This window comes from Ambystoma mexicanum, chromosome 2q, assembly GCF_040938575.1.
Source record: "Ambystoma mexicanum isolate Mex_15411 chromosome 2q, UKY_AmexF1_1, whole genome shotgun sequence".
NCBI classification, from domain to species: Eukaryota; Metazoa; Chordata; class Amphibia; order Caudata; family Ambystomatidae; genus Ambystoma; species Ambystoma mexicanum.
Window position 1 is genome coordinate 1,482,782,552 of NC_090924.1, and position 25,839 is coordinate 1,482,808,390.

The following is a 25,839-nucleotide window of genomic DNA, read 5'->3' on the forward strand; positions in this document are numbered from 1 at the left end:
AAACTTGATCCACAATCTGGTATAGTGGAGTTTCACTTCTATGTTGATCAGCATTTTTCTTATATTTCTCTTTTGCTTGTTTCAAATGTTCTGTTGCCTCCTTAAAGGCTTGTGTAATAGTAGAGTGCAAATGACTAACTGCGGGCATTTCTAAGTGCTGAGGCGAATCTAGTTCTGAGGTTCGAGGGTGATGTCCATATATGGTATAAAAGGGGCTTTGTCCGGTTCCTGAATGTACAGAGTTATTGTATGCATAATCGGAAAGCCATAAAATATCTTTCCAATTACTTTCGGTCTGGTGTAGCATGCAACGTAGGTACTGTTCAAGGGTCTGGTTGGTCCTCTCCGTCTGACCATCGGTCTGGGGATGGTGACTGGTTGATAACCTCACGTCGATTTGCGCCAATTGACATTTCTTCCAAAAATGTGAAATGAATTGACTACCTCGGTCAGAGACCAATGCGGAAGGAAATCCGTGTATTCGAACAATGTTTTCGAGGAACTTCTTGGCCAGAATTGAAGCAGAAGGTAATCCCTTTAAAGGAATAAAGTGGGCCATCTTGGAAAAAAGATCCACAATAACTAGAATGGTGTTAAATCCATTACATGGAGGTAGATCTGTAATAAAGTCTAAAGGTAAGGTGTGCCATGGTGTAGGTGGAATATCCAAGGGTTGTAAAAGGCCAGCCGTTTTTTTCTTCTGACTTTTGTTTTGGGTGCAAATGCCACAAGACATCACAAATTACTTTACGTCTTTCGCCAGGTGGGCCACCAGAATTGTCTCTTAATTTTAGCTTCAGTTTTTACGATACCTGGGTGCCCTTCCATCAGGGTGTCATGATAATTGGAGATGACTAGTTCTTGTAGTTCCTTGTGTGGTAGAAATAGTCGCCCTTGATAATAAGGTAGGTCATTGATGACTGAGTAGTCCGGCCTTTCTTTACCCAGTCCTGCAGGGCTGTTGGATCGAAGAGTTGTTGGATTTTTACATGAATATCCTCTAGTGTCTGTAGAGTAGTTATGCCAAGAATTCTTTGTTCTGAAATTATAGGCACCGGTTCCGGGTTCGCATATGCTTCTCCCATCCCTATTCGGGATAAGGCATCTGCCTTGCCATTTTTACAGCCTGGTCGATAAGTGATCATGAAATCGAACTCGGCAAAGAACAATGCCCATCGAAGTTGGCGCGACGATTGGGCTTTGGCTGTTTTTAAATACTGCAATTTCCGCTGATTGGTGATTACAGTAATGGTATGCCTGGCACCGAGAAGATAATGCCGCTAAGGCTTGAAGGCGGATTTGATGGCTAATAACTCTTTATCGGTAACTGCATAGTTTAACTCGGGTGCCGAGAACTTTCTGGACCAAAATGCTACTGGGTGAAGTTGACAGGTTTCAGGATCCTTCTGGGACAGGACAGCCGCCATGGCTAAACTGGATGCATCAGTTTCAACTATGTATGGAAGTTCAGGGCGTGGATGCTTTAAGACAGGTGCAGACTTGAATTTCGCTTTCAGCTCTTGGAAGGCCTTTTCAGCATCTTCGGTCCACAAGAAGCATTTGTTTTTTCGCAAAAGTACTGTGATAGGGTGTACAATATGTGAGAAATCCGGAATGAATCTGCGGTAGAAATTAGCAAATCCGAGCATGCTTTGTACCCCTTTAACTGAACTGGGTGATGGCCACTTGAGAATTGCGTCCACCTTTCGAGAGTCCTTTCAGACTCCTTTTGGAGTCAGGATAAATCGAAGGAATTCAACTTCCGTAGCATGAAAAACACATTTTTCCAATTTTGCATATAACTTGTGCTGGCGTAGGTTCTCAAGGACTGCACGCACTTGCTTAACATGGTCTGATTCTGAGGAGGAGTACGCTAGAATATCGTCTATGTATACAACAACACAGACGTCAATGAGTTCACAAAGGACATCGTTCATAAAATACTGGAAGGCTGCTGGTGCATTGCACAACCCGAAGGGCATCACCTGATATTCGAATAATCCGTACTTGGAGCGAAAGGCAGTCTTCCATTCGTCGCCTTTCTTTACACGTACCAGATGATATGCCCCTCGGAGATCTAATTTAGTGTAGATGCAAGCATCCTTTACTTGGTCTATTAATTCGGGGATCAGAGGCAATGGGTATCGGTTCTTCACCGTAATCTGATTTAATGCACAGTAGTCTATGCACGTCCTGAGGTCATGTTCCTTTTTAGGCACGAAGAATAAAGCTGAGGAAGCAGGGGACTTGGATGGACGAATGAAGCCATTAGCAAGGTATTGGTCCAAGTATTGTCGTAGGTGAAGGTTTTCGGGTTCCGTAAGGGCGTAGATCCTACTGCAAGGAGGTTGTGCACCGGGTATGAGGTCGATTTGACAATCGTATGATCTGTGAGGTGGTAAGGTGTTTGCCTGTTCTTTTTGAAAAACATCCTGGAATTCTTGATATTCCTGAGGTAACTGCACGACTGGATTAGCGACTGTGGCCAGGCCTTTGTTCAAGTTTTTTTCCGGCTAACAGGTGTGTGCACAACCCGGGAAGGTTATTCTCTTCTCTCGCCAATCAATACTAGGATTATGTGTTTCCAACCAAGGTATCCCCAGTATTATTTGGAACTGCAGGGCTTTGATTAAATCAAACACAATAGTCTCTTGATGCCCATCTTGACCGAACAGTGTAATCTCTGTGGTGGAATGAGTTAGAGGCCCAGAGGCAATTTCAGTTCCATCAACTGTAGTGATGACATCCAAAGAGGTTTTTTTGCAGAAAGGTAGATTCATCCTAGAAGCCAATTTGTGGTCCATATAGTTTCCTACGGCCCCGCTATCAATGTATGCCCTTACTGCGTGCATACGTGATGGCTGCCTTGGATCAATAAGGACCATTGGTATGATTAGGTGCGAGGTCTGAGTGTCCTTCTTCAAGCTCGGCAAGCGGACCTCTACGCTTGTTGGGCGTGGTCGTTTCCCGAATCAGGTTCTGTTTGATTTCTATCAGCAACTCCGACTACATTCTTTCATAGGGCAATCCCGTAGAAAATGTCCTGAGGCCCACAGTATAGACACAATTGCATCTGCCGTCTCCTTTCTCTTTCCTTTTGAGTTAAAGGTCCCTTAACCCCCCGATCTGCATAGGTTCTGCTGCATCTGTTCCTTTGGGGGTGACGTTGGGTTTAACCAATACCCGATTCTCGAACTTAGCTCGGTCAGCCTTTCTATTCTGAAGTCGGTGGTCTAACTGGACCACTAAGTCTATATATTCTGCGCAATCCTGAGGTGGGTTCACAACTTGGGCCAAAACATCTTTAAGTTCTCCCCGAAGTCCACGATGAAATAGTGTAATTCGTTTTACCTCTGGCCATCCGGTTTCCACCACCAACCTATTAAAGGTTGCGATATAGGTTAACAGATCCTGGTTACCTTGTCGTAGGGATACAAGTTTGTTATCCAGGGCCTGTCCCTGGTAATGTCTGGCGAATAGTCTTTCCATACTCATTTGAAAACCCTGAAAGTCCCGAAGAAGAGGGTCATCCTGATTGACTAGTGGAATTGACCAATCCGCTGTGCTGCCACTAAGATATGATAGTACAAAGGCTACTTTGGTTTGGTCATTTGGAAAAGCTCCAGGTCTGAATAAAAAGTGCAAGTGACATTGGTTCATAAACACGGCGAACCTTTCTGGGTCCCCAGCAAAGCGTTCAGGTGGAGCTAAAGGAATAGCCCCTGGTAAATCCACTTGCACCGGATTTCTCGATGAAAAAGGAGTTGGATTCTCCCCCCTGCCCCGAGTCCTGGTAAAGGTGTTTGCCTTGCTTGGTTTTGCAGGAGTTGCCTAGCCAGATCATCAGTGCGCTCCTTCGAGACAATCAGTTCTCTCCTGAGGGCATTAGTCTCTTGGCGAGCGGAGTGCACTTCCGCCCTAAATTCCCCTATAATTGGGCCAGTTGGTCGGTTTGTGAGGTTTCCATAACACCCGGGTGGGGATTTATAGAGAGGCTTCGCGTTCTGTTACGCTCACCTGGCTCCCACAGGGGCGTCGGTCGGATCCGGACAGCTGCGGTCTCCACCAACGTGATGCGTAGTGCAGAGATGACTGACTGGACTGGCCCTTCTAATCTTGTCTGCTTGACCTGTAGAAGTATTCTCCTGCAAGTGGAGAGATGGATTTAGCCACCCGTGGATTCAAGTGATGGCACCCCCCCACAGTCCTCCCCACTAATCACCTCCGAAGTGCCCTCTCAGCAATCTCACTTTATATTCTTGAAAGATGAGCTCTCCATCCTGCATGGATTGCAGGGGCGCGTTGATGCCAGTTACTTCACTGGTTTGAAGGCGTGGGAGAGTTCCGGAGAGTATTGACTCTGAGGTTCCTGGCAAGGACCAGTAAGTATCAAGTTCATAGAGTTCAATATGTCTGATTTTTCAATCTTGTCCCCCCTTCCTTCCTTGTCTTGCAGCTGAGATCGTGAGAAGATGCTCTCGTGGCAGCTGGTGGCGCACAGGTAAGAGTCTGTATTACCTGACACTGTCCGGTAAATGTTGCACGTGTTTAACGTGTTGTTTTCTCTCTCTTTGCAGATGCGGCACATGAAGATGTGGAGAGTTATAGAATAATGCCTCCAGTGGTAAATCAGGTAAGTCTATGGTGATAAGAGTTATATTTGTTGGTTTTCTCGGCTCACCTTGTTGTTTTCTTTTGTCCCCCAGGTGCCAGAGTTCGGCGAAGAAATGATGGAGGCAGCGCCGAATCGAAAGATGCTGCGAGGACTGGTGATTATGGCGCTGCAGCTGGAGATGCGACGCGTACAGAAATGATGTTCTTTCCAGGTCCGGAGGCGAGATGGATCCGGAATCAGGTGAGGAACTCGAAAATGGTTTGTTTTCTAACCTTGTCCTTTTCTTTCCTCTTTGTTTTAGGAGCTCCAGATTCGAGGCGGGCATGGCAGAAGACTGGATGCAGACTGCAGGCACGGTGAGCGTTACGCTGCTGGATGCAGAATAACGCGAAGCGTGTGCTGTTGTTCGGGCATGGTATAAATAGCCTCCAAAGTAGTTCCAGTTAAGAAGTTCCCTAGAACCATGCCTGAGTAAAAAATAGTCCCTGTAATAAAATAGTCCCATCCAGGCCTCACGTTGTCTTGGACTCACTAGCAACATGGTCTGCATCAGGTAAGTAAAGTCTATGAGCCTGGCGCCTATGGCGCCAGGACTGATTTCTATGATGAGCCTGGTGCCTAAGGCACCAGGACTGAACCCAAACAGCACCCAGCCGGGGCTGTTGGTGTTTTAATAAGTATCTGGATGCCTGCTCCCGGAGCTGATGGGCTTGGTCCTGATGCCCAGGGGTAGGCATTATGACATGTGCTGCCTCAGTTGAATGGTTTTACTAAGCCCTTAGTTGGACTTCAGACAAGCTGTCCTAACAGTGACAAGACATTGCTATCTAATTTTCATCTTCTGTTGTAAGGCAGTCTCTTCCATGTGCGCTGTGTGGTGGAAATGTTCAGGGTTTTACGGTTCTAGTAACTACATCGCAAGACTTGCTAGAGTTCACAAGCAGTCCAATCTCATGAACTCTGTGTTTGTTATCGACAGGGGCCGCCGATATCCTTGTGAACCCCTATGATACATTGCTGATCAAGCAGGAAGATGATCCGGTGTCCATCTGCCCACCTGATGCCAGAGCAGGAAATCCAAGAGCTGGTAAGTGTGACACTATGTTTGGAGAGCTGGTAAGTGTGACACTATCTTTGGAGAGCTGGTAAGTGTGACACTATGTTTGGAGAGCAGCCGGGTCTCTGGCTCAGTGGAATAATACATCCCCTAAGGTCATCTGGTTTTGACTTTGTTAAGCACATTTTTCTTTTTGAAACTTTACTTTCAAACACATCTATGAAACCAGCAGCTCTGGTGCTCTGTCTTAAGCCCCAACCGAACGTTGGCGCTAAGTAAAGCTTTTTTGCTTCCCTTACCTTCACAACTCATTTATTCTGGAACCTCTGTGGTTACCAGCGCAGGGGACAAGTGCTGCAGGAGTATTCTGGAACCTTTATTCCTTTGTTTTCTGTAACATCTTTTGACAATTGAGAATGTGCAGGGTGATGGCTGTGAAATCTGTTCTACGTGTTATTCCAGTGCACTCGCATGCAGCATCTTAGTTACAGGATAATACCATTTCCGGTACTCAAAATGGCCATGCCACGCGGCTTAAGCCTTGCTGCTCTCTCAGGGCCAGGAAAGCCATAGAGATGAACAGCTCCACCTCACTGATGAAACATGTATATGGGGTTGCTGTTAGTACTCTTGTTCAGAAGGGAATTGCCATTGCATTTCGGTGCTGGACTGCCCGTGTGGGCGGGACAAAGACTGAAATGTAAATGGAAAATTTCCCATCTGTGAAAGGTACAGTGAGCTAAAATGTGGCTGCGGACTCTAGAGCGGGTCCCATCTCATAGAAAAGGCCATTTTTGCTGTGGTCATTCTCATAGAGGGGCGCCCATGACTAATTTTATTTTTTGTTTTTGTTTTAGATCACTGGCTTATTTTTGGGGGCAAGAGTCCCCCTTCCATTGCAACCCTTTTTGCCTTACTTAAGGTATATGGTATCGGTGCCCAAATTATGCCCTAGGATGATTCTGTCACCATACATTGGTTTTAGGGAGTAGGCTGGTGGAAGCTGTACTTTGGTTTTGGCTTTTCCAGTGGTGCACTGCATTGTACTGCATTAGTAGCCCATTGCACCTTTTTGGTAGCCATTAGGACTCAAATGTGTTTTTTAAATACTGCTCTCAGCCCTTTTGAATTTGTGGGCTCTCTTTGTTCACAGAAACCACAGGTTAGGCTCAAAATGGCCTTTCTGGCCATGTGGGCTGTTTTTTAGTTTGTGTTGATTGTTTGTACTAACTACATAATGTGATAGGTTTGTGTCAAGCATAACACAAATGTGAACCCGTTGAAAATAGTTGTACAGTTCGGATCTTCTCTCCAATCAAAGTGGATAACTGTGGGCACTAATGGAAATGTTGGTGACTGTGTAATGGGATGGAGGACTTCTCCATGGCATACCTGAATGACATTGCAGTGTTCAGCCCTACTTGGAAAGAACATGTTGACCACTTAGGATATGTTTTGCAGGCTCTTGAGCAGGCCAATCCGATCATCAAGACAAGTAAATGTCAAATTGGTCAGAGCAAAGTGGTCTACCTTGGACATGAGGTAGGAGGAGGTGAAATAAGGCCATTGCCTACAAAATACAAGCTGTACAAGAATGGGCCACACCTACTACTCAAACCCAAGTGAGAGCCTTTTTAGGTCTCACTGGTTATTATAAGAACTTCACAGAGAACTATGGGTCCATATCTTCTTCCTTGAATGTAGTCTCCTCACCCAAGTTCCCCAAGAGGGTGAGGTGGGATGAGGAGTGCACTGAGGCATTTGAAGGACTTAAGAACGCCCTTTGTCAAACTCCAGTCTTAAGAGCTGCTGACTGCAACCAAACCTTCATTGTGCAAACAGATGCTTCCAATACAGGTATAGGTGCAGTTCTGAGTCAGCTCGATGAGAAAGGTAGGGAACACGCCGTCTGTTTCATCAGCAGGAACCTGAAGGAACCTGAGACTAGGTGGGCAACCATAGAACTTGAGTGTTTTGCCATTGTGTGGTCTCTGAGGAAGTTTAGACCATACTTGTATGGATCTACCTTTGTGATTCAGCCAGACCACCAACCCTTGAGATGGTTAATGCAGATGAAGGGGGAAAATCCTAAATTGTTAAGATGGTCAATCAGCCTACAGGGGTTTGATTTTACCATTGAACACAGGTCAGGGTGTAATCACCAAGATGCTGATGGTCTCTCCAGGATGTTTGTCCGACTGGAGTAAGGAGATTCATCCAGGGGTGGATTAAATCCTCCTGTACCTTAGTCGGGGGGGCATGAGTGTTAGGGAGAATTCTCAAAAATATGCTAATTCCCTTCACCTTAGAGACCCCCAGCAAGTTTGCTGGATTTTTAGGACTTGATTATTTACCTGGAGAGTGTGTGGCTCTTTTTCCCACTCTCTCATGTGTTTTGAAATGTGTTTTACTCTTGTGTTTCCTTTGGTTATGAAGTTTTAGACAACCCCATAGGCATCATCTTTTCAGATGTGTCACTCAGCAACCTCAGTGCAATGGCACAGGGAAACCTTTTCAGGCTTTCCCAAGGTTTAAATACCTTCTCTGGGATAAACGACTGTTTCCCAGAGTAAATAAAGTGAAATTGACTTTACTAGTCTTTTTAAATTCTTAGACCCAGCACACCCTATCTTACAATAGAGTGCTGGAGGGATTACCTAGTATCGCCTGTGATTAGATACTCATGTAGCAGTCAAATGCTACCCTTTCCTCTCGAAATGGCTGATGGCAGTGGTTTTACAACGAACTACCATGATTTTTCCCGCCCGCGAACACCGGTAGCGTTAAATTGCAGGAGCCATGTTTTTCAAGATGGTGTCTGAGCCCCCTCTGTAAAAACAGGTCCCGGTCTTCTTTTTTTGCCATTTCTTTGTGGAAAGGTCGTTCTAGAGTTTTGCTCTGTGCGCCAAACCAGGTTTGGTTCCTTTGTTCATTCGCCTTTGGCGGGCTTCAGGAGTGAAGACTGCCTCTGGCGCCCGAGTGTCTGGGGTGGGCAGGAAGTGAGGGAGGTGCCCGAAACTCCCTGTGCTTAGCCTGCTAGGAGACCCAAATGCACTCTGTGGTGATTGGCTGACTGACTCTCCGGCAAGGACAGCCACCCTGCTGGCTGAGTGACAGCTAGGCTGGAATGAATGGGAGAGAACTGAATAAAAGGCGAGCCTCTTGGCTTGGAAGGCAGAGTCAACCACTGGAACGAAAGAACCGAAGATGAGCTTGAAGAGGACGGCTGCTGCAACTCCTGGACCTTTGGTTTGCACAGTGAAGCCCTGCTGCAGGTCCGAATCGCTAAGTTCATCTCGGCAGAGAAGCCCTGCAAGGGTGACTTCTCCCTTTGAGTTGGTGGGACCAATCAAATCGACACTAAGCCACCTGGATACCATCCTCGGAGCTGGTTGTATTTTCCCCAGAGTGCTGCAGGAAACCGAATAACCAGGGAGAGGGACACCAGCTTGTGTTCTTGACCACAGCTCCCGGGATTGAAGATTTGCCAGTGCCAGCTTTTTGGCCTGTCCCTGTGCAGTGCAGGAGTCCCCCGACGTCCTCCCTCTTGTCCCCACGACTGAGGCCCAGGAGCAGCGAGATCTGCAGGAACTGCCAGAAACAGAAGTCATCAGCTGCATCTTTTTCTTCATTTGTAAAGGTACTGTAAAACCAGACTGAGAGTACTTACCTCTCTTGCGGTGAAAGTGTTTGAAACTTTCCCCACTCACAGGCCTAATCAGCTTGTGACCCAACATATGATTCTCTTGCTACAAACTATTCTAAGAACTTTTTCAGAGACTTTTCCGTTTATCTACCAGAACTGCTTTATCCTATACAAGACTTTAGCCCATTGACTTTTGCCTAGCCTATTGAATTGAATTGACTCTTCTGGTGAACTCAAAATATCTGCACTGCCTAAGAAATAACTGTATTCTTTCTATATTCTTATAACCTATGCCTGTTTGCTCCTCCTTCAAAGTATTCTGAATGCCTCAGAAACTTAGAGTGTACAGTACTGAAGTATATTGTTGTGTGATTATATTGCCTCCTTCTTATGAATGTTTTATAACTGGCAGTTGAATACATTAATAAGTATTTAACAAAGAAACCTTGAGTATAAGAGTTGATTTGAACACCTGTGATTGTAGACCTCTGTGTAACATCATTACAGCTCACATTCCCTTTTGAGATAAGCCTGGCTGCTCAGCTCTGCTACCAAAAACTGTGTAATACAGACGTATATCAAAGGTTGGTTTTCCTTACACCTGTAGTCATAGTTGTGTGTAGTGGTCCCAAAGGGTACTGCATACAAACCTTGCCTAACAATGGCCACTGCTCATGGCTTGCAGCCATGGCCAGTCACCAAATCCAGGGGCCATGGGCTTCGGCCATCCCAGATTCCCCAATAAGCAAATCACAATGCACATTTGCTTTTTTGATGAGGGCTAGGCCCACTACCCAGGCACCAAATGTTCCACTTACATTTTGACACTTAGGACAAATAAAACACAAGACAGATTTCCAAAACCTTCATTAGGTCTTTGGTGATACTTGTCATGCAAGTTTGTTGTAATAACTGGCACATTCCTGGAGTTTTTCAGTTACAAAACAGTAGTAAGTCAGCCCACTTCATTCCTCACACTCCATCCCATAACACTTAGAATTAATGGAATCCAAGATTTTCAGCCAATCCACAGTGCTCAGAATAGACCTTCAGCCAAGGGATCCAAAAGTCCCACAAAATCAATACTCGCTGCCTCCTCAAACACATAGCCAAAGCCATCTTCACTGCTCTCACCAAACAAAACTCCTTCTACCCTCTCTTGCTGTACAGCAAAGCCAGGAAACCTGATTGGCTGATCCTGATATCCGCTGACACACATGACTGTCCGCGGTCTCCACAGCCCCCTTTCCATGGCACTCATCCTTAAATGACCTGGATGGCATGTCTGGTGTCCGCGGAGTACCTCAGGGTCCGCAGACAGAACATCAGATTTAAGCGGGTGGAGGGCGTTTTAACTCAATTTCAGTTATTTAAACTTTTGTGTTGACTCTGAAGAGAACCTTTGTTTTTTGGTTTTATTTTGTTCGGTTTGTTAACAAACACCAATTTTCTTACAGGAATTGGTTCAATGCATTCCTAACATTGTAAAAATACAATCGCATTTCCGACATATATGAAATGAACTCCCTCTTCACAAAAAAAGATTCACACCATCAGACCTTAAATTGTCATTCTCAAAATATGACATTCCTGCAGCATATAAAAAAGCAAATACAGATTTATTAACAAGCAGCCATGATTCTTCCAACTGTACACTGAAAAAGTTTTCACATCTCCATGTTTGCCTCTGATTTATTTGAGAAAAAATGAACTTTGCGGCTAGAAACTGTTCCATTAGACTTTAAAAAAAATCCTTTATGGCAACCTGCAAATACATTGCAGTCACATACCCCAAACTGTTCCCTCCACAATGCACAACTATAATGTATGGTCGTTTAAAGTGTGCCATACTCTGACAGAATAACAGCAGGCTGGCCCAGTTCAACCCACAAACTTCATGCCACAAACTCCCACTTCTTGCAATCCAATACTTTCACAGATACCATGATTTTCAGCATGCACCTTCAAAGAATGGATCGAAGAATCTCACAAAATCCATACACTCTGCCTCCTCAAAGACATAGCCATAGCCATCTTCAGTGCTCTCACCAAACAAAACTCCTCTCTTCCTGTACACCACACCCATGAAACCTGATTGGCTTATCCCCCAAGATCCGCAGACACCATGAGTGTCTGCGTTCTCCACAGTCCCCTCTCCATGCCAGGCACCCTCAAAAGACTCAGCTGTGGCACGAGCCGTCCGCAGACTACCGCAGTGTCCGCAGACAGAAAGTCCAATTGAAGGGAGTGGGGAGGTTTACACTCAATTAGCACAGGGCAGCCCTTTTACCCTTTTTACTTTTATGCTTGTAACACTCCCTCATTGGGCCTCATTACGACCCTGGCGGAAATCGAAAAACGATGGCGGAAATGCAATACCGCCATCGAATAGCGCTCGGTGCGATCATGACCCGTCACCGCAAAGTACGATGCCATTAGCGACACCGTAGTGAACGCCAACGCTAACTGCACCAAGTACGCGCGCGCGCGCCATGCCAAACCGTAATTACCACCATGGCGCAACGGTACGCGAATTCTGACCCTAGCGGACATGCACCTAACGCCATCAAGCACGGCGGAAAGTACCATTCCGCCATGGTGAGAAGTACGGCATCGCGAACCAACCGTAAACGGCCCTACTGAGTGCCTGTACACCGCTCCCTGGCCACATTGTACAACTCCCCGTAGGTGCAATGAAGTCACACAATGCAACCAGTGAAATGTACTAGTCATCCATGCCTGCCAACGAACATATGAATCTCAAGAGGGGCCAATGGGAGCTGCAGGGCACAGATGGCACGAATACAGAAGCTATACAAATGGACATGACCTCAGTCTCCCACCAAGAAACGCACGCAAACACAGGCACCTGTGACCAGCAATATTCCGATAATCACATCATTCCACCAATCCAACTGGCTGACCGGCATCTGTTACACAAAAGCTAATCCCCCGCCCCTGAGCATGACATCATCAAAACAGTCATATTGGCAGCCCTTATCCCTGACCTCACTGGGCTTCGTAGGCAAACGCGCCCAGCACAGTACCACGCAACTATACTCCGAAGCTGGAACCCAATGCAGATCTCCTCACAATACATCGCTCCCCAAATAGGAATATGCCACATCACTTGCAAAGAAGAACGCTACACGGTTCATATCAGAATAGAAATTTAATGCACAACAAATTCACCAAGCCCATACAGCCATTAGGCCATGAACTCCAAAACACATTTCACCATTGTGGGCTGCATCCGCAATAAATGACCAGCTACTTCTTGTGTGACGCCCTGTTCCTTCATGGTACACAGGGGCTACATTCTCGTACGAAAAGGCAACATGGAAGCGCCTAGAACCGCAGGGCCGTCCCAATAGGGAGGCACTAGTCCAGCTGAAAGGCCGAAATGTTGCTCCTAGCCACTAGTACTGCGTAAGGGCATGTGGCCCATTGGCGATCGTCCCATAAGATCGTAATGCTGCTCCACTGATTAACACGAAGCAGCAGGTGTCGGGAGTAAAATCCATCTGCAGGAGTGGCATACAGATGGCAGTGGCAAAAGGGGAGGAGATACCTGTCAACCAAATGAAATGAAAAAGAATAGTATGGCCATCAGAACTACATTTGAATTACTCACTTCAATGATCACACCAAATCCACAGCCATATGCATGCTAGCCCACTCCAAAGGATCATCACCACCCAAAAACCACTTGCGAATCATAACTATCTATATCGAGGTGAAAACACCATCACAAACGAGTGTACCTGTGCATGCGTCTGTTAAAACAGAATCCATCAGATGGGATTGGTAACGTGCATAGACACAAGTGTCTGAAGGCGCGTTGAGACAGGGAGGGCTCAACAAGGCCAGATAGACGATGGTCCACTATGGCAGCCCTGCATCACATAGCGCAGGGGAGGCGGATAGATTCCAAGAAGCCCTGTACATGGCAAACTCTGTATCAAATCATCTGTCCATGCATCCATACATCATTCCCTCATCCCGTAATGAAAACGCCTGTTTCCATACTCACATAACATGTGAAATTTCCATTGAGTCTGTGCGTTATGCAGCCTGCAAAATCCACTGTGCCCCAGCCCGTAATTCCAGTGTTGTGAAGTAACATGTATTTTGGAACGTCCGGCCTCATCGCCCACTTCGCTATTGCGCATCCCAAACTATTCATATCAATCATTGCATCCTCGCCATGGCCCCTGTCCCAAGGACATTGAACAATAGAACGTTATATTTGCAGTCAGACCTGTGGGCATCTCCTCGCCGCTAGCTGAAAACCGAAAGCGCCGCCCTTCGAATTCCTCATTTGCAACATCACGTCGAAAAGGCATCTGTGGCCGCTTGAAATCACAAATTAATCCATCTAGTGCGGCTGTGTGTGAAAATGGCAACTGCCTTCACTCACAAATGGGACGCCCCGCCCGTCGGTGAACCTCGGTACAGTGTTGCATGAGGGTCCACCGTTACTCGAGTACTACGTTCCACTGACCCTTCACAAGTCTGTTCGCGACTGCAAAGATAGTATGTGAAACAATGGGACCATAGCCGAATGAACATATCAACCAATGTTACACTGCCATCGGGTACAAATACATGATTGTAATAGCAAGATGCCATTCGTCGAATTGCAGCGTTGTGTGCGGGACGTGCTCGCCCAAAGGGGAGAGCAGCTTGCACAGGTGGAATGAATCACCACAGGTGGAGGCCATACAGCCTGAAAACACATACATTGCACACCCAGTCTCCTCCCACAACCACACCCACTCCGAAATGCTACCGGCAGGACTAGGTATGTTGGCCCTGGGGGACCTGATAGCACTGCAAGTACTCCAACTTCAAGAAGAAGACGAACACCAACTACAACCGGCCGCACGGAGGAGACGCAGGAGGAGGAGGAGGGCAAGGCAGGGCCAGCAAGGGCCGCCAGCACAGCCACTACCACCACGCAGGCAGCCCGCAATCCCACGCCTCCGAGCACATCCGTTCAACCTCACTGATGAGCAGATCCACACCCTCTACCGTTTGGACCGGGACACCATAACCGCCATTGTGGACATGACACAGGCTGACCTTGTCAGCATGATAGATAGCCCAACCGCCATCCCACCCCTACTGAAGGTGGTGTCTGTACTCCACTTCCTGGCCACAGGCACCTACCAGCACACAGTCGGACAGTTGCATGACATATCACAGCCACTGTTCTCACGGACACTATTGCAAGTGCTCGATGCCCTCCTGCAGCACGCAGACGACTACATCTCTCTACCACGCTCGGAGCAGGAAATTACCAACACAAAAGTGGGATTCCATGCACTTGCCGGCATACCGGGTTGCATTGGTGCCATCGACTGCACCCATGTGGAATTGGTCGTCCCACATGCCATGGAGGCCCAGTACCGCAACCGAAAACAATTTCATTCTCTGAATGTACAAATGGTGTGTGACTCCAACAGGATCATTACACATTGTTGTGCCCGATTCCCTGGATCAACCCATGATTCTATGGTCTTGAGGAACTCTACAATACCACGCTACATGGAGCGACACGCAGGGAACAGATCCTGGCTACTCGGTGAGTCTCATTTCATGCATGATGATGTGGGGTATGTGATGCGGCAATGACCTGGCAGGAAGGGGGGGGTGCGTACGTAGCAATGGCATTCCACATAATTCATTTATTGTCCACATACAGGTGATGCCGGGTATCCACTGAAGAGATGGCTCCTCACACCAGTCCGGAACCCACGGGACCAGCATGAGGAGGACTACAACCATGCCCACTCACGTACCCGTGTAGTCATAGAACAGGCATTCGGCCTACTGAAGACTTGTTTCCGCTGCCTCAGCAGGTCTGGCGGGGCACTCCTGTACCGCCATGTGAAGGTTGCAAAGATGGTGATGGCATGTGTCATGCTACACAACATGTGCGTACGTAGAAATGTGCCCATGCCCCCTGACACAGAACTGCAAGCACCTGAAGATGGTCATGATGAGGGTGGGGATGTGGCAGCACCTCAAGGAGTCTGCGAGGCACAGGAGGGCCGTGACATTCGTCAGCATCTCATAGATGCATGCTTCTAGCACTCACGCCTGGTGGCTGATACATGGACACGGGACTCGTGGCACTGTGTGTGTCTGGAACATGCACAATATGGACTGTACGCCTATAATGGCCTCGTACACAAAGATCAATGTCCACACATCTCATTGGATGATCGTGCATTGTTTATGGCATATGTGATATCATGTTAAACACCCTATCGACCCGCCACCCAAGTGAGCCCAACACACCCCCTCCACCCTCCTACCTCCCCCCTGAACACCAGTGTCCAAAGATGCTCATTGTCAGTGGGCAGTCGCTATTGCAAGCCCCCTCTGCGGGTATCAGGGGCACCCCTGCCTGTGGAGCGCAGGTTCCTCCCAGATCTACGTTGGGGGCTGCCCTGGACGGAACTTGCAACGGATGATGTCTCTGCCTGCTCACGTCCATGCATGTCCCTAAGGGTTTGTGAGAGCTCAGTGAGCACACGGCGCACTGCGGCAAGTTCGGCACATACGTCTTTGGACGTCGCATGCAGTTCCCCCCTCAGGCTCTCGGTGCTTCTCTCCATTTGTACTCTCAGGCTCTCGGTGCTACTCTCCATTTGTACTCTCAGGCTCTCGGTGCTACTCTCCATTTGTGCCCTTAGTGTCTCTGTACTTCTCTCCATTTCTGCCCTAAGTGTCTCAGTTGATGTTTCTATGTCTGCCTTAGTGCCCCCACATTCATCGGCATGGTCCTTGAGGAGCATGGCCAGTTGCTGCTGTTGCACGATTAACTGGTCGAGGGACTGTTGCCTCTGCTGGGCCATGGCCATTTGCGGTGGTGTCACAGAGTGGCTGATCACCTCATGTTGCCTTGCCACAGGGCTTGTGGGGGATGGCCAGTCGTCGTCTTGTGGGTGCCCCTGCGTGGTATCCTCATGGTGTACGGGATGGAACAGACAGGGGGATTGGGACAGGTCATGGATGGATCTGACTTCGACATCCCCGTTTTCTGTGTCGGAGCATGCTGCCATTAATGCAGTGTCACCTATGGTGCTGCTGCCACCAGAAGCAGTGCCTACTGTGGCATCCATTGGGGGGACCTGTGGTGGTGGTGTTGTGGGCATGCTGGCTGCTGGGGTGCCTGTTGGAGTTCCCTCCTCTGTGCTGCCACTTGATTTGTGCTGCTTCCGTGTCTTGATGCGTGCAGCTGAGGTGGAGGGTCTTTGGCCGTTGGTCTTGGCCCTCTTTGCAGGTGTGCTGGTAGGGGTGTCCTGGAGCTCGTCGTTTGGATCGGACCCTGTGGTGGAGTAAAGGAGGGCGAGCGTTATTAATGGGTCTGTGGGAATTGGAATGGCAATGTATCACATGCATTGGGGTGGTACCTGAGGGTGATTTGGGTCGGGGCCTTGGAGGTGGTTTCATTTGTGTGTGGAGTGAGGGTGCAGTTGTTTGGCAGCCTGCAGTTAGGGTGTGCCTGCTGCACGTGTAGAGGGTGTTTTTAGGATTTTTAATTATTTATGTATTTGATGTGAGTTTTAAAGTGTGCTATCAGGCCTATGTATGTGGACGTTCTCCTGGACATGTGTTACTGTTGCACTATGTGGGCACGTGGTACTTCACATGATTGGACATTGTGGTTTTGGCATTGTTTTATTTGGGACACCTACCTGATTCTTCGGATGTCTGCACTCCTTTCTCCATCCCTCCGACTCCCTCTATGCTCTCCATTCCAATGGTGGAGGCACAGATCAACTTGATGGGTGATTCCGATCCTCCCCCGGTAGCTGTGGCAATGTTGCGGTTGGCAGAAAGTATGCTACGGACGCGTATCCGCAGGTCGTCCCATCGCTTTCTGCATTGCTGTGGGTTGCGGGGTGCGGTCCCCACCGCACTTACCCGCTGTGCCACCAGGGCCCATATGGCCTTCTTGTTCGCAAGTGCCGTCCTGGTCATTTGCGTGGAGAAGACGGCGGCAGCATTCTCCTGGAGGGTCTCTGTGAGCACGGTGAGTTCCTCACGGGAGAAGTGGACCTGCCGCTTGCGGTCGCACGCTTTCTTCGCTACTTTTCCCATTTTTCTTGGTTTCACTAGGGTGGATGACGGGTTGGGATGTGTCTCAGGGTAGTATTTTTAATGGTTGTGTGGAATTTGTGGTTTTATAGGTGTACGGCGTGATGTTTCCCGTTCCGGGACCATGCTTTTACTTCCGTTTCCGTATATTTACCGTACTTTCCGGTTGGCGCTCACTGCGGTGTCCGCTGAGATGGGTGGCGGTATTGCACCTAGGGCGCCGTACGGCGGCGGTGTGGGCCGTTTTGGGGTCATTTCCGCCATCGCGGACTTTGCACTTCCGCCATGGCGTGGTGCTCGTGCCCGATGGGTCGGAATGAGCCGCACTTTGCTCCATCGTGCAATGGCGGAAACGCTATTTACGCTATGGCGGTCCGGTCGGTTGATTTCCGCCAGGGTCGTAATGAGGGCCATTGTCTGCTTTCAATCAGTCACACATCCAGCCACCAATCACATCCAAAAACTCTACATGAAACCCTGTCATCTCAGTTCAACACTTCAGATGTACACTTGAACTCTGAGAGTACATATCTTCTGTTAATCATAGCCACCTGCATCAAAAACGACTGAAAAACTCTCCAAAATGTCTATTTGCAGATTCAACAACATTTGCCTCTAACAAGACATAGTTAAGGTATGCTTATATTTGTTAAAGTATTTTCTTCAACTCTTTTACATATATATATATATATATATTTGTATTTGTGTATATATATATATATATATATATATATATATATATATATATATATACAGGGTTCCTGCTTGCCTTATCCTCAATTGTACTACAATCATAAATACCACATACGTTTTACTCCCCCTACAGTACCTATAATTACTATACACATATTACTATAATGGTATTGGCCACTGGCCACTTATAAAAATAGCCCATATCATCTTCATTCGACTCCCCCACCCTTTCCAGGCCTTCTTTCGGCCACCAAATAACCCAAAATGTGTTTTCCAGACTGTTTCCCCACCACGTTATTCGTGGATAAAGGGTGCTATCCTCTAATCAAACGTGGCAGCTGTTTCAAAAGTTTTGACGCCTCTCACATTTTTTACCATCCAATCAGCGGGCGTGTCTGATGTCCGCGAACATCACGGATCATCTGATTGGCCCGGAGGCCTGTCCGCGGAGCAAATAGGGTGAGTCTGTGGACTGATCCCAGATATCACACATTTGTTTTACCTACTTTGAGTCCATTTAAAAAAAATGACTGGACGGATTTACACCAAATTAATAAAAGCCCGCTTTCGGGACCAAGCCATCGCTCCTGCTGTAAATTTGGCGAAAATCCGTCCAGCAGTTTGGGATGTAGGTGTGAGCAACCTTTATTTTCCATTGCATCTATGAGGAAAACCACACATTTTGGACCCCCCCCATAATGTTGCTCCCCCCTGGACGAAACCTCACCAAACTTTGCATAATCAATTTGAGGGAGCCATATACTTATAACTACAGGGTCACTACCTTAGGCCCTGTAAAATATGTTTCATAAGGTTTTATGTGATAATTCTTTACCTATGATTCGTATCTGCTTAGTGTGTGCATAATTGCATTTTATATACTTCCTGTCTAAATTGAATTCCCAGTGTTCCTAGTGTTCCTCTTTGTGGACTCATTGTTGTCCTAGAACACCCTCACACCTTTCCTGATACTAAGCATTGACTGCTCTGCTACTTGCAGGGGAGGCATGGTATCACAAGTATGACACTGACACAATGGATACAATCAGTAAAACCTTAATTGAAGTTGTTGGGGCTGGAGAAACTCCTACATTGACCTATAACTAAGATGGGAGTAGTCTTGACCATCAAACAATAAACAAAACAGTCGTAGTGGAGTCTGTCAAATGAAAATGGCCTATTCTAACAAAAACCTGCCTGCCGTATCTCTCGTACAAAAAGTGTAAAAAGGAAAAATGTATGCAAAGGAAAAATCAGTGTTCAAAAGAATAAATGTGGTTGAAGCAGCTCTCCTCCCCACGTTAGACCTCAAGGAGTAAGGCTGTCCCTGTAGGCAGGATGACACACTGGGGGTCATTACAACCCAGGCGCTAATTGTGCCAACTTTACCACCATGGTGTAAACTAAGTTTACACCATGGTGGATGGCGGATTTACCGCCCCATTCCAAGGTGAGTGGGGCGGTAAATCCCCATTTCCCATTTTCCCTTCCCCATTCCCATTTTTGCCCCATAGGACATAATGGGAGTGGGGAAGGCGCTAATTAAGCCACCGTAAATTACGGTGGCGTAATTAGCATCATGGCAGGTTAGCGCCATGGATTTTAACGGCTGCTAAAAGCAGCTGTTAAAATCAGAATAGGCGTTAAGGGTTAATGACGGCGTTAACCCTTAACGCCTGGGTCGTAATGAGGCCCACTGTCTCGATTTTTAACACCATGAGCAGTTTCAAAACATGGATCAAGGCCCGCCTGGCCTTCGTCGTTTAAGTATCTTTTAATAACTTCCAAATAATGTTTCAACACAAAGTTCAGATAGGTCCCCCTCTGGCTGGCTCAGACCCTTCACAACAAATGATATGATATGATAATGCATTTATAATGCGCCTATACACAAGTATTTCAACAAAACAAAGTTCACAAAGGTTCCCCTCTGTCGGGCTCAGACCTCTCACAACAAAGTTCAACAAAACTTGCCAGGGGTCTTCCTTCACTAGGCTTATTATACTTCAAGTCTCCCTCTGTCGGGCTCGGGACACTTTCGGATGTCAAAGACATTCGAATGTCCATGGCTTTCTTTACAGACCACCACAGGACCACTTATGCTCAAAGTTCATGTTGTAACTTTCACTCTCCCCTTCTGTAGGAGTTAATCTACCTTACTTCACTTTTGCTGTTAATTCGCCTTATTGCTTCAAACAATGTACCTTTCACAGAGACTTTCGAGTCGGCTACTTCCTTTCGCCGGACCACTCCGTTACTTAGTATCGCAGATCTCACAGCTGTCCTTACTTCAATGTTCATTTACAGGTCAGCCTTTCTTCACGTTTCATCAACATGCGTGCAGCCTTCACTTGCGATATAATGTTGCTACTTCAAACTTGAACATACCGGTCTCTCAGGTCACTTGCCAACTCACCGGCTGTGTGCGTTTCTTTCATGGTTTTATGATTTCCAATTCACGAGTCAAGGTTAGTACCACAGACTTGGCATTGCCTCCACGACTCTGCCGTTCACCCGGGAGGGTTGCTGGCATCCTTGACACACAATGCAGCCTTCTGATGTGGGAACTGGCCTTCTTCACGTGTCTTTCGTGCCCTGTTTTAGGCAACGACCTCCAGTACGGAACTCTTAGGGGCGTTTGGCCCGCTGCTCTCGTCCCTTCGTCAGTCGCTCTGCTCCAGTAGGTTTGCCTTCTTCCAGGAAGTTCTGTTCGTACTCGTGTTCCGCCTTGCTCAGAGTGTGTCTCTAGGTTCTGCCTTATATTTGTGTGAGGAGAGTTAATTGGTATCAGGTGTATGCATTTAGAGTTTAATGCCTGACTTTGCCTGACCCGATTAGTGGGCATGTCCAGTACGATGTGTGAAAGTTAATGTTGTTACCCACTTCCTCGGTCCAATTTTTGTGTAAAAAGGCTGGGGATACTTTGGGATCTCAGAGTATCCTAAAAAATAGGATGGGTTAGATAAACAAAATAGGGGGAATGCTGCGTCTCACCATCAGCGGCCTCACCCCCCCTCCCGAAGAGCCCTCACCCAGGTGATCCTCCCACACTGGTCCACCCAGATCCAAAAGTGATGGCCATGTCCTGGCCACCTGGATGACAAGTCCGTGGGGACTAACAGGTGAGACAACCTTTGGTTTCTCACATACCACACTGTAAAGACTGGTAGGGGGTGTCTGTACTTCCGCTCTCTATATGGTAGAGGAGAGGCACGGAGGACCCCAGCCAAGATTCTCTAATGTGGTAGCAATGGACGAGCAATCAAGGCCTAGCTTCTCAGGAGGTGATGCGGGCTGGTTCTTAAGTACAGTTTAGTCCCCGAACCCCCACAAAGGAATGTCCACACACTGTATTACTGAAAACACAGTCTTTATATAATTAATATTCAAAGGTATGTACACGGTCACAATAACGCACATTGTACTCGGCAGTCAATAATGATAAATATATACAGTTCTAAAGTGGTACCACTAATGTTATCCAATCTCATTAAAGTGCATCAACTGTACGGTTAAAATGTCACACAGATTAATAATGAGGAAACCAGCAATAGAGATAGGCAGGAACGTAAGATGGTTGAAGCAATAGGCAGAATGCTGACCCCGTTACCTAGACACAGTTCTGTGTGGAGCTCCCCCCACCTGGGCAACCTGTAAAATAAGATATATCGCACAAGCCCAGTCCATATGTTCAATAGTCTCACTTCTTCCTATTAAGGTTTTACCCCCCCCCAATGTACCTGGTGGAGTAGAGTTCTCTGACGATGCGTTGACCGATCCTTCTTGAGTGCCTCCCTTTCAGGCGGGAGCCACGGATCGTCGAGAGGTGTCGGGGAACTTGGCGTTCGGTGTCGGGGAATCGACGGCCCTTCTTGAGTGCCCTCCCTTTAAGGCAGGAGTCACGGGTCATCGAACGTCCGACGGTGAACAGGGTGAACTACGGCAGGGAAGTGGCAGCTTTGTTCCTAGCGGTGCTCGACGACGACAGAGCGTTGGCGTCCTGCAAGGAAGAGGCGTGCGGGGCACCTCGGTGACGATAGTTCTGGACCGCAAAGAGATGATGAAGAACTGTGGCCCAGCAAGGGTGTCGAGTCGTCGGTGTCTCTGTGGTCCTTAGGTGGCGGGAAACCCACCGGTCGATGCTCCTCGGCGCTTCGACGGTCGGGCCTTCTCCAGCGGTAGAGAAGCGGATGACGATGCAGGCAAGAGTGTCCGATGATCAATTGAAGTTCTTAGGCAAACGGGAGCACGGCGGCTCCAGTCGGCGACGGCGGTCGTCGACAGCGGCGGACAGCAGTCCGAGTGCTTCTCCTTGGAGTTCCACAGCAGTCCCCGTATCGGGTCGGCAGCCTGTCGAAGGTCTGTCTACCAGGGAGCGTTGGCAAAGATCAGCTGTGCATGATGGTCCCTCGTAGCTCGGGAAGAGGGCGCCTTACCAGGTCCTCTCTGGGTCAGTCCTTGGAGGCAGAACAGCTTTCAGATCGTGATGGAGAGCAACAGCAATTCTTTTCGTCCAGCAGGGCTTCAAGGTCAAGCGTCAGTTACTCCAGTTACTCGTCGTAGTGGACTTCAGCTTCTGAACACGATTCCTAGCAGTGAGAGGTCCCCAGATAAACTGTTGATCTCCCATTCATTCCGCTGGGTCACACCCAAGCATCCAATCACGACTACGGGCATTCATGCAGGCAGGCAGCCAATCAGGCACACGAGGTATTCAGGCCATTCACTTCTCTCCAGACACTCACAACAGGTTATGTGTATTGGGACAAGTACCGAGCCATTCAACACTCCAAGCTGCATTGATACCGGTTTGTGGCAGGGTTGACTCAGTCATTGTGTCAACCACCAGATACTAGACACCCACAACACAGAATGCATATTCGTCACACACTCTATTCACCCAGGTCCCACCCACAGGAGGTACCCACAACATACATCACCGGGAAGGCTCCAGCTAGTCTGGCCGGGCCTTCACAACAACACCATATATGGCACTTCCATCCAACAGCCAGTCAGGGGGAGGGGACAGAGTTAGGGCTTCCCAGGACTTTGGGAAAACAAGGTAATGGGTCATAGAAAGCAAGAGGCCACCGGGGCCATCTTGTTTTCCATCAGGAATCAACTGATCCCAATGGCAGGGCCGGGGTATCCCAAAATGGAGGATACTCCGCGCACCTGTCGATTTCAGCATGGAGCTTCCACCAGCCCATACCCTGCTCTGTGGGCCACCCACAGGTGCCCAAAAACATACACTAGGGGCACAGGGTTGTACCCCCACCCATGGGTGCCATAAGGGTATCCCACGGGTCCGTTCACCAAACCAAAAGAGAGGGAGCTGCACCGCCAGGAATCCCACATGAACTCCTGCGCGGAAAACACGACAGAACACATGATAAAAAGCAGTAAAGGACAAGGATACGGAGGCCCTGTCCCTCCGATGCATTTCAAGCATCACAGTCGCCCCCCCCAGACTGAGGTGGAGGGTGCCTAATCTCCCACGGGATAGACACCCTCATCCAGACGGTCAACAAACCTTCTAGAAAGGCCATCTGCATTATCGTGACTCTTCCCTGGTCTGTGCTCTATGGAGAAGTCTAGCCCTTGCAGGGTAATGGACCACCTGAGCAGTTTCGGGTTTTCACTCTTCATCTGCATAAGCCACTTCAGGGGCTTATGATCTGTTTGGACCTTGAAGGTAGACCCCGTAAGGTAGGGCCTAAAACGCCTAAGGCTCCAAACTATACTAAAACATTCCTTTTCAACAGTAGCCCACCTAAGTTCTCTACCCTTGAGTTGTCTACTGATGAATATGATAGGATGTTCTCTCCCTTTGTCATCTAACTGGGACAAGACAGCTCTAATTCCGGTGTCGCAGGCATCCGTCTGGACGATAAAGGGTCGGCTGTAGTCAGGCGCACACAACACGGTTGCCCGACACAGGCTTTCTTTCAAGCCAACAAAGGCCCTCTGACAGTCTTCAGTCCAATTAACCTTCCTAGGATGTTTGAGTGAAGTCAGAGCTGTCAGTGGTGCAGCTATGGTTCAATAGTCCGCCATGAAATTGCGATAATCCCCAGTGATGCCCAAAAAGGCTCTCACCTGGGTTTGAGTAGTGGGAGTCTCCCAGTCCTGTACATCCTGTACCTTACTGGGGAGAGGTTGGATTTGACCCCCTCCTACCTCATGACCAAGATACGTGACTTTCCCCTGAGCTATCTGACCCTTGGTGGCCTTGATAGTGAGGTTAGCCCTTTTTAAGACCTGCAACACTCTACCCAGATGTGTCAAGTGCTCTTCCCAAGTGGAACTGTAGACGGCAATGTCGTCTAAATAAGCCACACAAAAGGCTTCCAGCCCACTGAGAGCATGATTGACCAATCTCTGGAAGGTGGCAGGGGCATTCTTCAACCCAAAAGGCATGATCCTAAACTGGTAGAGTCCCTCTGGTGTTGAGAACGCCATCTTTTCCTTGGCATGGTCCGTCAGAGCTATTTGCCAATAGCCTGAGGTGAGGTCAAAGGTGCCCACAAATTTGGCAGCACCAATGGTGTCCATGAGCTCATCAGCCCTGGGCAATGGGTGCGCGTCAGTTTTGGTGACGGCATTGACTCCTCGGTAGTCCACACAGAACCTCCACCAGCGCTTTGGCGTAAAGCGCTTTATAAATCAATCAAATACAAATAGAATCCTTGGTACCTGCCTGGGAACTTGCCTTGGCGACAAGGACCACAGGACTGGACCAGGGACTGGTTGAGGGTTCAATAACACCCGGATCCAACATTTTGGCGACCTCAGCCTGGATGTGGTTCTTAACTGTATCTGACATTTGGTAGCTCCTGCTCTTGACAGGCACGCTGTCACCAGTGTCAATCTCGTGCTTACACCACTGTGTAAGGCCTGGCGTCAGCGAAAACAGAGAGGCATACTGCTGGAGCAAAGTCCTGCAGGCCCTCTGCTGCTCAGTTGCCAAATCTGGAGAGAGCTGCACTCCCTCCACTGAGCCATCCTGAGGTTTGCTATATAGCAAATCAGGAAGGGGCTCACTCTCATCCTCTTCTTGCTCTGAAGCTAGCAAGAGACATGAGACTTCTGCTCGCCTGTGGAAAGGCTTGAGCCTATTAACATGGAACACCTGAGGGGCTACCCCTGGGATTCCCATGTCAACCAGGTAATTGACCTCGCCCATCTTGGAGATTATCCTGAAGGAGCCAGTCCATTTATCTGCCAATGCCCGAGGCTTGGTAGGCTCCATCACGAGTCCAATCCACTTGCGATGCTTTAAGGTCATGCCAGTATTTGTTCAATTCCTGGCTGGCCTTGAGATTCACTGTTGCTTGACCCATCATCTGTGTCATCCTCCGTCTGAGGCCTAACACATAGTCTCCCACTTGCTTGGCGGGACCGGGAGGGGTGGCTTCCAAACCTTCTCTGATCAAGGCAAGGGGCCCCCTCACGGAATGTCCAAAGAGTAACTCAAAGGGGCTGAAACCAACGCCTTCTTGAGGTGCCTCTCTGTTAGCAAACAGCAGGCATGGCAGGAGGAGATCCCATTTCCTCCTTAGGGGCTCTTCCAAAGCACCTAGCATGCCCTTGAGAGTTTTATTAAATCTCTCAACCAGACCATTGGTCTGGGGGTGGTAAGAGGTGGAGAACTTGTAGGTTACCCCGCACTCTTTCCACATGGTTTTCATGTAACTAGACATTAAGTTGACTCCT

The 25,839-nt window shown here is 48.1% G+C and overlaps 1 protein-coding gene across 1 annotated transcript in view; it reads left to right on the plus strand.

Annotated features, from left to right (window-relative positions):
- LOC138570303 (zinc finger protein 354C-like) overlaps positions 1 to 25,839 on the plus strand; it is a 471,916-nt gene that overhangs the window by 436,277 nt on the left and 9,800 nt on the right. The window contains exon 9 of the mRNA XM_069649079.1: positions 5,595 to 5,702. Within this exon, the coding sequence (XP_069505180.1) occupies positions 5,595 to 5,702 (108 nt within the window). The remainder of the gene's footprint in view (positions 1 to 5,594; positions 5,703 to 25,839) is intronic.